This window comes from Miscanthus floridulus, chromosome 14, assembly GCF_019320115.1.
Source record: "Miscanthus floridulus cultivar M001 chromosome 14, ASM1932011v1, whole genome shotgun sequence".
Lineage (NCBI taxonomy): Eukaryota > Viridiplantae > Streptophyta > Magnoliopsida > Poales > Poaceae > Miscanthus > Miscanthus floridulus.
In genome coordinates this window covers 38,767,315-38,781,518 of record NC_089593.1, presented here as the reverse complement: position 1 = coordinate 38,781,518, position 14,204 = coordinate 38,767,315, and the positions used below count along the sequence as shown (strand labels likewise).

Here is a 14,204-nt window from a genome sequence, read left to right as displayed (position 1 = left end):
ACCATGATAGGTGATAGATTAGCCATTGAAACCCAGTCAACCTCCTTACGAGAAATACCCTATGCAACAATTTAATCTCCAACTTTCCCAATATTGTCCCTTTGTTTGTCATTCTCCTCCTTTACCACTAACATGTGTTTGTTAAATGCCTTTGCCCTTGATATTTACACCACCACAAGCGTAGCGGTTGAAACCAATCATAACCATGCCTTGACCCATTGTGAGGTGGAATAATACCACTAATGACGTACATGCACATTAGTCTAGGGTTGTTTAGGAACAATATGAGTGGAAACATTGTTGCCTTAGATGTGACGACCCCTCCACAAGTACCTGTTGTGGCTCCATAAGTAGTACCAATATATCTTAAACAACTACAACATGAGTGCAACTAATACCGCTACATATTGTGTTGGCGGTGCTGTCGGGTGATATCAGTTCTCAAGATGGAGGCATAGCATTCCATTGCCCTTGTATATTTCTCTAGTTGCTTTGTAATTACCATCCCTATTTGGAAATTGCTAATAGTTGTCTTCCTATTTTGCTATTATTATTGGTACTACTGAGCTTGCATTTGCATAGGTTGGAAATTCCATACATCTATGCAAGTGATGGTATTGATCTCATTAGCAAGAAGAAATCACCGCAAGCCATCATCTAAATGTTGTGCATGGTATGCTAGATGCAAAAGTTGTTGCTACTACTAATTTGAGTAGGGAAAGCAACATCAATTGGAATGAAATTGACATGGGCACTATTCATTGCTAGCTAACCTTTGGAAGAGGTGCGTTGAATAAAGACCCAACACTTCTACTGCTACACGCACAAGTGATATCACTGCGCTTCCTAATCAAAGAGAAACTCTGGAGTTTTGTGGTTATAAAACATTTCTGCTTGATGACATCCCCTTGAGGGAAGCACCTAGTTTTCTCTCTTTATATTCTCTTTATATGTGTATGGCATGGTTTTTTTTTATCATGCTTGTTTTTATATATATACATAATTAGGTCAATATATAATATTCGTGTGTTCTTGTTTGAATGAATGTAACAGCTAAACACTTTCATTTTCTCTGATTTGAGCAGTCTTTTCTCGTTTCTGAATGAAAAAACACATCTGTTTTTTTCCCCCTTATATTGCCGTTAATATCTGATCCGCTTGGCTATCCAAACCAACCTCCTTCCCTCGGTAAACCGCGACGCTCAAACCTCCCCGCCCGGCGACGGCGATGCCATCCATGGCGTCTTCGGCCGCCTCCTCCTCCTCCCTCGCAGCAATTAGCCACCCTCATTTTCTCCCTGCCAAGCCCGTCTCCCCTCCCAAACCACTCACCCATCCGCTCCCCGCGCGGCGTTCACCCCGCCCGCAGCTCGTCGGCGCCGCCTCCACCCCCCGCACCTCCCAGGCGGAGCTCCGTCCGGACTCCAAGAACGCCCCCGCGCTGTCCGCCGAGCTCCGCCGCCTCGCGCGCGCGGGGCGGCTCCCGTCCGCGCTCTCCCTCCTCGACCACCTCTCCCACCGTGGCGTCCCGGCCACCGCCTCCGCCTTCGCCGCGCTCCTCTCGGCGTGCCGCTCCCTCCCGCACGCGCGCCAGATCCACGCGCACCTTCGCGTCCACGGGCTGGACACCAACGAGTTCCTCCTCGCCAGGCTCGTCGAGCTCTACCTCGCGCTCGGCGCCACCGACGACGCGCGCGGGGTGCTCGACGGGATGCAGCAGCACGGCGCGAGCGCGACTGCCTACTCGTGGAACGCGCTCCTGCACGGGCACGTCCGCCGGGGACGCGGGGAGGCGGCGGGCCCCGTCGCCGACGCGTTCGCGGAGATGCGCGCGGCGGGGGCCAGCGCCAACGAGTACACGTACGGCTGCGTGCTCAAGTCCATCTCCGGGAGCGCCAGGCCGTCGATGACCATGGCCACCGCCACGCACGCGACGCTCGTCAAGAACGCTTTCGCGGGCGCGCCCGGGATGCTGATGACTGGGCTTATGGACGTCTACTTCAAGTGCGGGAAGGTGAAGCTCGCTGTGAGGGTGTTTGAGGAAATGCCTGAGAGGGACGTGGTCGCGTGGGGGGCAGCCATTGCTGGGTTTGCACACAAGGGGATGAAGAGGGAGGCCCTGGAGCATTTCCGGTGGATGGTGGAGGATGGGGTCAAGGTGAATTGTGTGGTGCTCACGTCAATTGTGCCAGTCATTGGAGAGTTGCGGGCGCGCAACTTGGGTAGAGAGGTTCACGGATTTGTGTTGAAGAAATTCGGAGATCGTAAAGATGTTGCAAAGGTCCAGGCGGGCTTGGTTGACATGTACTGCAAATGCGGTGATATGATCTCAGGTAGGCGAGTGTTCTATAGCAGCAAGAAGAGGAATGCTGTGTCGTGGACAGCTTTGATGTCTGGGTATGCATCTAATGGTAGGCCAGACCAGGCGCTGAGGTGCATAGCTTGGATGCAGCAAGAAGGAATCAGACCAGACCTCATTGCTGTGGGGACTGTTCTCCCAGTCTGCACAAAGTTGAAAGCGCTGGGGGAGGGGAAGCAGCTCCATGCATATGCTTTAAGGAGGTGGTTCTTGCCCAACGTCTCTTTATGCACATCACTGATCACCATGTACGGCACATGTGATCACTTGGAATACTCTCACCGAGTATTTCATGATATGGACAAGAAGACTGTACAAGCTTGGACTGCATTGGTTGATGCCTACCTCAAGAATGGAGACCCATTAACTGCTATTAATTTGTTCAGATCTATGCTGCTGACAAACCGCAGGCCTGATGCCGTTGCTGTCACCAGGATGTTGAGTGCCTGCTGTGATATTGGAGCATTACGACTCGGCAAAGAAGTGCATGGTCAGGTGCTAAAGTTGCGGATGGAACAACTCCCTTTAGTTGCAGCAGAAGTTGTAAACATGTATGGTAGGTGTGGAGACCTCAAAGCAGCACAGAGGGTTTTTAATCGAACAGAGTCCAAGGGATCCATGACCTGCACTGTGATAATAGAAGCTTATGCAGTCAACCAACGCCATAAGGAGGCGCTGCATCTCTTTATTTGGATGTTGTCAAATAAATTTGTTCCTACCAAGGCCACATTCGATGTGGTTCTGAAAATCTGCGATGCCGCTGGGTTGCACGATGAAGCCCTTGGAATTTTTAACTCTATGGTCCAAGAATACAACCTAGAAACATCCCAAGAGAATTTTGACTGCATCATCCGCCTCCTTACTGGTGCTGGCAGGATTTCTGAAGCACAGCGCTTTGCTGACCTGAAATCTACTCTGTTTAATTTACCAACTCCAGTTTTGAACACTGAACAGGATTGATTTTGTACAGATTCTTTTCTTTCTACATTGTACTGATATTTGTTATATGATTTTTCAAAGAGATACTGATAGTCCTTTTTGTGGTTGTAAACCTGTTGCAAAGCAACATTCTTTCTGACCAACTGACAGTGCCATCATTTGTTGAGTGTGTAATTTACTAATTTGACATCAGTGCAGTAGCAAATTTTGAAGGAGAAATAATACTGTTAGCATTATCAATTGTTTGATTATACACTGTTTTCAGGAGTTCTTTTTTTTTTTTATAATATGCTAAAAGCAACAAAGTTGCCCTGCAAATGTGTAATTTAATATAGTCACATTACAATTTACAGAACTTTCTTTTGCTACAATAGTTTTTTAGATGGAAAATGAATTACATTACCATTTACCCATTACACATAGCCAAATTGTTGGAGGTTAGGACATAGACAAAGTTTGGTGGTCCATGGTGCTGCCAAAGGACACCACCGAGTCACAGAGTTTTACTGTTAAAGCTTCTTGACATTGCTCTCTCCCTGGTTCCTCATTGTAATTCTGTAGCTCTCTTGCATCTTTCGGAGCTAGGTCAGTGTCACACGATCCTTTTCTGTGGCAGGATTCATGTGCCGGACTTTGTTACTAGCTTGGCATACATCAATTTGAGTGGGGGTCAATGGTTATAGGAATCCTTTCGATCTCAAATATTTGGTTTGCTGTACTCAAGAGTTTGGACTTAAATTCTACTTATACACAAGGACGAGATTTCTCTCATTCTTTGATTCACCTGATGCCCTCAGAAAGTTTAGAATCTTCTTTCGCTTGAAATATTTATAAAATATTATATTGTGTAGTTGCTGTCCTGAACACCTTTCATATGCTTCCAGAATGTTACACAAATTACTAATGATATTATGTTTTGCTTTCACAGGGATAAGGGAATCTTCAGCAGACAAATGGTGTAACAATGCACCAATTCTCACAAGCATCTAAAGACGATACTAGCTCGACATAAATAATGAATAGGTAGTAATTCCTGTCCATCTATTGTTTTTTATCTTTTCCATGACATGGTGATCAAACAACCAACTCTGTTTCCCTTTGCTCCTATCGTATGAAAGAGAAGAAACATGACTGGTAACTATTTTTAGATAAGAAGCATAACCATTAGCTAATTTTAGCTCTCACAATATCTCCCATCCATTCCTTTCTGAACACCTGGTCGTTAGTAATTTCTAATGGTTTGGTTCGTTTCCTTTTGAGATTTTTTTTTTAATTTTTTGAGTATTGCCTTAGAGATAGAAAAAATAAAGAAATTTCTCTATGAAACTCCCTTGCTGTGAAATCCCTATCTGTTGTTTGCAATCCAACTTTGTTGTGTATTATTGTTTCTTGCACTCACTCTTCTCTGTCCAAGGACCGAAATGGGGAGTTGGTGTCATAATGGTTTACTGAAAGGAAAAAACAGATTGATACCTGGTTCTTGGTTCTTTTTGATGGGGATGCCTTCACACCAAGCTACAATTTTCATCATATTTGGCTGGTTTTTCCTGCTCCTGATCACATTTTCAAAGAGCTAATCATTGCGCACAATCAACTTACTGCCCATATGGTCAGAGTTCTGCTCCTCCGCAAGGTAAAGTTTTTATCACATCTAGTGATTCATATTAAATTATTTGAATTGTAAATAATTTGTGTGTTACATAGTTGGTTTTGATATATTAGTCTGATTCATATAATTCCAAACGTTTTTGCTGGCCTTCAAACTGTTACAATATGGTTCAATTTGACATTATTTTCACGCATTTCAGTTTCCCTCCAATATCTATACATCTGTGCCAATTCACCTAATTTTCCCCCTAGAGAATAGGCCTGTGTTCTTTCCGCCCAAAAATGTTGAAGAAACTTGTAGTTTGTTTCTCAAGATCATAGGAAAGGCATAAAATAAAGAACTCATTTGATGTTCTTTCAATGATATGGTTACGAATACAATCAGGGTTGTAGCAAGATTGGGAAGTTCAGGCAATGGTCATCTGTTGTCAAGTGCAGAGATTAGCAAGAAAAACTGCAAAAATTGGTCTCGGTGCAATTAACTCGTTCAAGAAGAAGGCATTGCATCTTATGGGCTGCCTTTGCTCCAAAGGCGCCAAAGATGATGCCAATGCCACTTCTGGACGCAGAACACCATCAAGGAAAAGTGCTGCTGATGCAATTTCGAACAATGGCAGTTCAGCAGTGCTTAATGCAAAGACCAAAGAAAAATTGTATGGTGGAGAAAAAGTGGCAGTAGCTTTAGATGCTAGGATCAGCAGTGGTAACAATGCAGAGTTGAAAGGGCTCTCTGTTGAGCATGTCGTTGCTGGTTGGCCATCTTGGCTCGTAAATGTGGCGCCTAAAGCAGTAGAAGGCTGGTTGCCTCGGCGAGCAGATTCATTTGAGAAATTGGCCAAGGTAAATTACTGAGTGAATAACTATCTCAATGCATGCAAATTACTTGAATAATTGCATAGATTCTTTTGTGTGGCAGATTGGGCAAGGAACTTACAGTATCGTGTATAAAGCCCGGGATCTCGAATCTGGGAAGATTGTTGCACTAAAAAAGGTGCGGTTTGTCAACATGGATCCCGAAAGTGTGCGCTTCATGGCCAGAGAAATCCACATTCTTCGGAAACTGGATCATCCAAATGTCATAAAGCTTGAAGGGATTGTAACATCTCGTGTGTCGCAGAACCTCTACCTTGTCTTCGAGTACATGGAACATGACCTTGCTGGTCTTGTTGCAACTCCAGGCCTCAAGCTCACTGAGCCACAGGTGGTTGTCATACTACTCTTCCATCGATCGATCACTTGGAACACTTACATGAACTAAAACTATAACACAAATATCAGATAAAATGCTTCGTTCAGCAGCTGCTCCATGGCCTCGATCATTGCCACAAACACGGGGTTCTGCATAGGGATATCAAAGGCGCAAACCTATTAATTGACAGCAACGGAATGCTCAAGATTGGAGACTTTGGCTTGGCAATATCATATGATCCCAACAATCCACAGCCACTGACAAGCCGTGTTGTGACATTATGGTACAGACCACCAGAGCTTTTGCTGGGTGCCACAGAGTATGGTGCTGCGGTGGATATGTGGAGTACAGGATGCATTGTGGCAGAATTGTTCGCTGGCAAACCAATCATGCCAGGAAGAACTGAGGTATAGACTAGTATTTGTTATTTTGCTTTCAGACACCAATAATAATAACAAACTATAAAGGGCCCGTTTGGATCCTTGGAATTGAATTCATTTTAATAATTACAATTTAGACATAGATTAATTAAGCTAATATAGTTCTATATAGAATATATTTGTATATTTATTGTTAGACATACAAGGGACATACTTATATATTGCATTTCTATTGTAAGGAAGTGAGTTGAAGAGTGTGCTATAAGTTGGAGAGTAGAATTATAGCGTAGTAATCTATAGAATCCATTTCCATCTCCCACCCTATGAATTTGAGATAGGCTTATTTGTGAGCTTGGGAAAGTTATGGAATGTCAAATTCCAAGCCAAATAGCCTATTCCATTAAGTAGATTTCAATTCCTCCAAAATGAAGGGATCCAAACGGCCCCTAAGTTCTTTTTGCAGCTTATGTTTGTCTTTATTGGTTGACCTCTAATATAATGAGCCCAATTATGCTAGGTGGAGCAAATTCACAAGATCTTTAAGCTATGTGGCTCCCCATCTGAGAATTATTGCAAGAAATCAAAGGTGCCAGAAACAGCAATGTTCAAGCCTCAGCAGCAATATAGGCGGTGTGTTACCGAGACTTTCAAAGATTTGCCCCCTTCAGCTGTACTTCTCATAGATTCCTTGCTTTCACTAGAACCAGAAGTTCGTGGAACAGCTGCCTCAGCTCTTCAAAGTGATGTAAGTTTTGCACCTAACCTTTTGTGTACTGAGGCCTGCCTGGCTCCCAGAACTTGTGTTTGGATATGTAGCACTTATGCAATGCATGTTTCAACCTCTTTCAGTTTTTCAGAACCAAACCACTTGCTTGCGACCCTTCAAGCCTTCCAAAACTCCCACCAAGCAAAGAATATGACGTTAGACTTAGGCAAGAAGAAGCGAGGAGGTACATGATGCAGACCTTATTTTCCCCTTCCATCTGTGGATTTGGGGTTCATTGTGATGCTGACGTTTGGTCTTCCTAATTCTGTTCACCCAGGCAAAGAAACGCAGCACTTGGCGGGCAAGGAGCTGAATCGGTCAAACCTGGAAATGAGAATCATGTGGCCAGTCGCGCCATTGATATTGCTGCTGAAGTTAAGGTGAGTATGATAGATGGACCTTCCAAATTGCTTTAGTAGACTTTGTTAAATATCAGGACAGGAAAAAGAATCCGGTTAGAGAACAATTTTGCTTGCTCTATAAGCTCTATACTTCTAATGTTCGAGTTCAATGCCTAAAACTATAGCAAGACTAAAGAACAGTTACTCAAAGAATGGCGTCTTAACCATATCAATGCAGCATCTCCTATGGACTTGCACAATCAGGAGCACATTAACCACCTCTGTTGTCACCTTGCAGCAACCCACACATACCACTTCGAAGAGCACCTGTGAGAAGTTCAACACCGAGGACAGTGTGCCAGGGTTCCGGGTAGAGCCGCGGGCATTGCCAACCTCAGTGCAGGTTCCTGAATGTGGATCCACATGGAATAAAACAGGGGGTTACGCCGATCATGGTTCGGTTCTCGGTCGTGTGTACAGCTCTGTTCGTGTTGCAAGGAAGAAAGGATCATCAAATTCAAATATACCACAGTATGACGCTGCAGATTTGAGGAATGGTATTGAGATTACTGATCACAACCAGCAAGTAGATAGGCCTGTCTCTTCTCAGAAGGACCAGCAGGAGGTTAGTATTCTACTGTTAGGAAAGCGGACTACACTAGGCGTTTCTTTCATTTCACGTCAATTTGTATCTTATGTATGTGAATTGTTGTGATCAGGACCATGGAAGAAAGTACAAAAGGATCCACTACTCTGGACCATTGATGCCACCAGGTGGGAACATCGAAGATATGCTCAAGGAGCACGAGAGGCACATCCAAGAAGCGGTGCGCAAAGCGCGCCTCTGTAAGGGAAGCAAATAGCTAGGAGAACATAGAGCAGCTGAAGGTCCTAGGAGAAGATGAACCAGGGTTCAATGGTGCGGCTGACCGTTTTAGGACTAGGAATGCCAAAATAGCACTCATCAGCAAAACTGCCATATCGAGCTGCTGCAAGAGTTGGCACATGTAACATGGTCAGGCTATATTGGTCATTTGGTCAATGCCATTGGAGATGAGTAAGATGGAAGCATCATAATATACCAGAGCATGAGTGGATTACATCGCAAAGATCAGTAAGTTCATAGGTAGGATCACCTTTTAAAATTGAAGGGTGCAGAGAAATCAGGAAGGGGAATTGCAGAGCCTGGGTCAATAGATTTTTTTCCCATTATTTTGTAAAGAGGAACACCTGAATTTATGCCTTTTTTTTGTAAGTTTTGCAGAATGTTGCCACTGTAAAGTTGTTCATCCATTTTTCTGACAATTCTGGATTATGAAAAACAACAGGAGCTGGATTTGAAACTTCAAACGAACAGTCTCATGGTTCTTCAAGACCTGATTGCAGCCTGAATAGCATGATGTGTTTAAGGATACTAAAATTCTTAACGAATGAGTCGTCAATGATAATTATCAGTCTATCACGAGCATCACATAGTAAGTGGAAAAGCTTACAATCTAAAAAGGTAGAATCTGCATTTCCAATCTGAAAGTTTGGAAGAAAATCAAATGCTGTGGCTTCTCAAAAAAATAAAAAAAATCACTGTTTCATATGAGTATTATCATCAGGTTCTGAATTCTGCGGCTTTCAGAAGTTTATGTAAAAGGATTGCTAAGCCATATCACCAGCTAAAACTTGAACACATTTGTTAAGGGAGTTTCTTTGTACTCACAGATTTACCACAACTGTAGTGGTGTCTTGTAACATTGTAGCACACCACTACCGAACCGTTTAGGCCTTGTTTGGATGCATGTGTATCCACATGCGCATCAAAACAAGGCCTTAAGCTATGAACATTGTGGATGGAGTAACACTACAGATGAATTTCACAAGTTCTGGATTCCATCAAACTCAGTATGTTCATACAACAGGCAACATCGGTTCTCCATGCACTGACACTTGCAGAAGAATCATGACTGATACGAATTGAGTGATTTCCCATAGAAAATTGACACAGCCAACAGAAGCCCACCACAAACGTCAACCTTCAGGAATACAAAGCCGTAGGGTGGAGCCACCAGAGGATTTCTTTTCTTTCCTCAAGTGTTGTTTTTTATTTTAGATCAAGGGTTTGGGAACACTGGTATCAAAAAACTAAGAGTTAGCAGAGAGATCAGTCGCAAAGAGATAGTGAAAAATAACAAAAATGAACTTAGTGCCAGTATTCACCTACCATTTTTGAAGCAGTGAGGCTCAGTTCTCACTGAGACTAAATTGTTTCTGTATATCACTGAATGATATGGTCGCAGAACCCCTTCTCTTAGCCTTTTGCTGTGATGGATGCTCCCTCCAGCCAGTCATGTAAATTACCTGCGCAAACAAGAAAATATTTGGCAATCAGTAGCCCAGTTTGTGTATCACTTACAGGGATTAATTATCTCTAGCCCAGAAAACAAAAGGATTTTGCTGAATCAGTTCAGGTTCAAATAAAGGTCAAGTGTGCTGTGCTCTACTCTAATGAGGCAGGTTCATAACTTGAAAGGTTGCTGGAATAGATCCGTCTTCTAACCCAAACATTGACTGGTAAATTGCTGCAGTTGCCAAGGCTGTATCCCTTTTCAACACCTGATAACACAAAATCAGTCCAAGTTCAATTACTAGGATAATTAAAACAATTAGATTTAGACATTTTTCAATAGACGAGTATGATATGTAAGATACTCACAGGATTTCTTTGAAAGAGAGCATTTGTTTCCCCCATTGCTCTAAGATGTTCAACAAGTTCAAAAGCTAGTTGACCAAAGTAGCAAAAACATCAGCATGGATAGGTAACCCGTAAATCTCCATAATCAAAGTCAGCATATTTCTTTGATACTGAGTGAACTCTTATAGCATATATTATTTCTAAACTGAATAGATGTACAGCAATCACACAACAGCCAAGCATAAAAGTTGAAATACATGTCTATTTCTACCATCATGCAATATTGTAAGGAAAAGAGAAGCTGGACAATACACATCACTATAAGAAATTTAGGTTTTATTTTTCTACAAACCATTATTGTATTTAATGGTATACTGATCAACATCAACTCCTGGAATAGTGAAACCTGCCCTTGTCAAAAGGTTTCCTGCGTCACGGACCTTGAAAAATGCAATAAAAAAACACAGTTACAACAAATGGACACATAACAGGACAAGATAGAATAGTTGTATGCATGTAAGATTCATTCTGACTGTTGTAAAAGTCTGCAGTCTACTGAAGTAGTAACTTTACCATGAAGTGGTATAAAAAATATGTAAAGGGAGTACAAACAAATATCCTAGAGCAAAATTCAGAACATAAAGTAGCCATACTTGCGCTAAAGGGGACATTCGAGGACTGATGCCCCCTTCACGTTCCATTTGAGCAACTGTGCATGCAATTCTAAGCTCCCTGATAATAGAAATCGAGGCAAGACAAGTCAGATAAGGAAGTAAAAAAATGACAACAAATGGAAAATCCAAGTTTTATCTACAATTTGACAGGTTATCACTTCAGTGTTTCTCCACCAAGAATTGCTGCCAGAAAAAGGCCATCAGGTTGCAATGCCAGCCTACACTGCAAGGAAAAGGTAACAGTTAACCGGACATCAATAGTCAAGGTACTCCTTTTGTAAATAACTGACCATTATAGGAACATAGTAATATAAACAGGTTCAGGTCAAGAAATTTACCTGTATCATTGCTCCAGGTAGATCATTTGTCCAATGAAGTCCAAGACAGCTTATTATCAAATCCTGTGAACTTCAGAACCCATGAACCACACTAATGAGTAAATGTTGCAAGACCTGCCTGTGTGTTTATAATTATGCTTTTGACACTACAACAGACTGACTTAGGCACAAGAATAAAAAATCACACAAGCATGAAGCAATTACATTTTTTCTCCTCATGCATCATGTATGCTTTGATCTATAAGCAAGGTGGGGGGAGAGAAGTTGAAAGCTGAACCGCTGAAGGAAAGAATACTTTTCCTTTTTTTCGCATGAGAATTGGAAAGATAAACATCTGTTTTTTTTTCATATTCAATTCTATATTCTATATGTTATAAATTTTAAGTTGTGGTCGTTCAACTGCACAATATCACCTGTGTACAGCTGGCAGTTGATTGGCAGACCCCATGGGAGGTACATTGCAATCTCGGCAAAGTAGTTGTGGGTTTTGTACATTTTACTCTCAATATCATGAATACAGTACATGAAATTGAAACCACCGAGAAAGTGAAGTCACCTCTCTTTGATGGGAAGGAACTCCTCATCGCCGACAACAAAGTGCGTCTCAGGTTCGTCACCACTGGAATTCTCTGACTCTCGCCACTTCTTCACCATGTCGGCTGACATGTCCATCATGATCAGCCTCTCAATTCCACCTGCGACGAAGGCATTCAGTTCATTTCCGTGCAAAATTGGTGGAACCTTGATGGCGGCATGGCGTGATCTGGTGACGAGTACAAAATAAAGAAGCGCACAAGAAGACTCGGAGCAGGATGCAAGGTGGCTCACCGCGGCCGCGGAGCAAGCGGCGGACGGCACCGGCGGAGCCCCCGAGGCAGAGCGCGGAGGGGAAGGCTTTCCTGCAGTCCTCGAGGCGGTCGAGGAGGTTTTCGGCGACGGCATCCACGAGCCCGTCGGTCTCACGCATCGCCCACGCCGCGCGGTCCCGGTGCCGGCGCTTCAGGTCGCGGTCGAAGATCTTGACGCGGCCGCCGCCACCGCCGTCGTCGAGGCCGTCGGCAGCGGAAGAGGAAGAGAAGTGGCATTTGGGGAGAAGATGGCCATGGCGGTGGCGGAGGAGGAGAAGGCGGCGAGCGGCGGCGGCCGAGGAAGCCATCGGGACTCGGGAGCACCGGCGTTGGAGGAGATGGTGCCACGATTGCTGGGAGCCTTTTGGGCCTCGCTATGGCTTTTCTCGAGCACAAAGTCTTAACTGGGCTACTTTGTTTGTTTTTACTTCCACTAAAAAAAACTTTGTTTGTTTTTACTTTTTTTTCTTCTTGTTTCTATTTTTTTTTTCAAAAAATGAGCTAAACATCTACTCCCTCAGTTCCAAATTGTAGGTCTTTGTAATTTTTTAGATGCATAGTATTTACTAGGTATCCAAATATAATATAGATCTAGGCACATAGCAAAACTCATGTACCTATGACTTACAATTTGGAATGGGAGGAGCAGTATTTAGTTAACTAGCGATGAACTAAGGCAAAGGCAAGTGTGTGCTTGCTACTGCGAAAATGTTATCATCACTGGTTCATAACTGTCCAACACCGCCGGCTTTGTCCCTCGGCAGTGATATATCATTGTCGATGATGACCATAGTTATCACTACCGGTTTAAACTAGCAGTGATAATCATTTCCCAAAAAGTGTAAAATCACTGTAAAAAAAAAAGAAAAAAAATCGAGGAAAGATCCTACCATGCACTCTCAAGGTTGTAAAGTCACAAGTCGTGTGATTTTTTTGTGTGACTCATCGTGTGGGGGACGAGGAGGCTCTTCTTTGGTGGAGAAGCTCCGTAGTAGACGTCACATTGGTGACTAGGAGAGTCAGGTGACAAGTGGTGAGCCTTAGTGGCTTACGACACTCATCTTGGTAGTGGTGGCTTTTGTTGCTTACCCAACACCATGAGCGAGATAAGGCGTGGTGACCTGGATCATATCCTTTATGGAGCACCAACACGGACTAAGGGTTGTGTTTTGATAACTGATATCACAAGACAAATCTTTGTCTCCAGGAGTTTGTCCTCTTTTGACTTGCTCTTTACCTTACACATTTAAGCTACTGCATTGTGCAACCTTCATTTTTCCTATAGATTAACATAAGCTACTTGGTAGGATTACCTCTAGGTTATTACAAAACTCTTTATAGATTGGTTAAGATAGAGCACACTAGGCAAATCTAAGGTGCACATTATGCTAGTTCATTATGTTCTTTCTAGTGGAGATCAGCTGAACTTAGGTGTTAGTTATTAAGTGACCCAATTTACCTCCTCCTGGGCTCATGTGCCCCTTCAGTAGGCGAGGAGAAGAAGAATAGTATATACACTTAAGCTATTTATTTGTGAAACAAGGATTATAAAAATCTAGATTGTAAAATCTCAATCACAAAAACCTATATTTTGTTTGGCAACATTGACCGTGAGAGGATGGATCTCATTTTCCATTAAATGAAAAACACATGAATCTTTGTAACACACTTGCTAAAACGTGGGGCCAGCATGGGCATGAACAGTATTTACCAAAATCCCGATGGGTAATTTGGTTATCTGACAGTCCAAATTTTGATGCAAACTGGTGGGAGGTGGGGATTGCTATATTGTTGCAATATAGTGACCAAATTGTAAATAATTGCTTGCAAAACATGTCCTTTTGTTGTAGCTCTGGATTGTAAAACAAAGTCAGAATTACAAAGTTGAACCAAAACAAGACTTAGATCATAGAAATTAGTGTTAGTCTGATAGCTATAAAGTTGAAATGACGTGATTCGTTTTGGATTCAGCTTTATTATGTTATTAAATCATTGCTAGTGGCCTAGTACATTATCAACAGAATATCGTCGGCAGTCCTCCAAGAGGTATCCCATGAAGGTAGATTGATGGGTAGAGAT

General features: G+C 42.9%; 3 protein-coding genes across 3 annotated transcripts; 2 read left to right on the top strand and 1 right to left on the bottom strand.

Moving 5' to 3' along the window:
- Positions 1–1,185: 1,185 nt before the first annotated feature.
- LOC136502533 (pentatricopeptide repeat-containing protein At1g71460, chloroplastic-like) lies at positions 1,186–3,478 on the top strand. Its single transcript, XM_066497803.1, has one exon. It carries the CDS (start codon positions 1,229–1,231, stop codon positions 3,317–3,319), a length of 2,091 nt encoding a protein of 696 aa, XP_066353900.1. The 5' UTR covers positions 1,186–1,228; the 3' UTR covers positions 3,320–3,478.
- Positions 3,479–3,714: 236 nt separating this feature from the next.
- Positions 3,715–8,902, top strand: LOC136502534 (probable serine/threonine-protein kinase At1g54610). Its single transcript, XM_066497804.1, has 9 exons — positions 3,715–4,931; positions 5,292–5,746; positions 5,823–6,107; positions 6,185–6,502; positions 6,993–7,220; positions 7,325–7,425; positions 7,519–7,621; positions 7,881–8,207; positions 8,302–8,902. Exons 2-9 carry the CDS (start codon positions 5,321–5,323, stop codon positions 8,443–8,445), a joined length of 1,932 nt encoding a protein of 643 aa, XP_066353901.1. The 5' UTR covers positions 3,715–4,931; positions 5,292–5,320; the 3' UTR covers positions 8,446–8,902.
- Positions 8,903–9,435: 533 nt separating this feature from the next.
- Positions 9,436–12,525, bottom strand: LOC136502535 (putative methyltransferase At1g22800, mitochondrial). Its single transcript, XM_066497805.1, has 10 exons — positions 12,106–12,525; positions 11,834–11,972; positions 11,278–11,347; positions 11,098–11,162; positions 10,919–10,997; positions 10,618–10,705; positions 10,287–10,351; positions 10,097–10,186; positions 9,795–9,931; positions 9,436–9,701 (listed from the first exon to the last, which is right to left on the bottom strand). Exons 1-9 carry the CDS (start codon positions 12,431–12,433, stop codon positions 9,815–9,817), a joined length of 1,041 nt encoding a protein of 346 aa, XP_066353902.1. The 5' UTR covers positions 12,434–12,525; the 3' UTR covers positions 9,436–9,701; positions 9,795–9,814.
- Between the last annotated feature and the right edge of the window lie 1,679 nt (positions 12,526–14,204).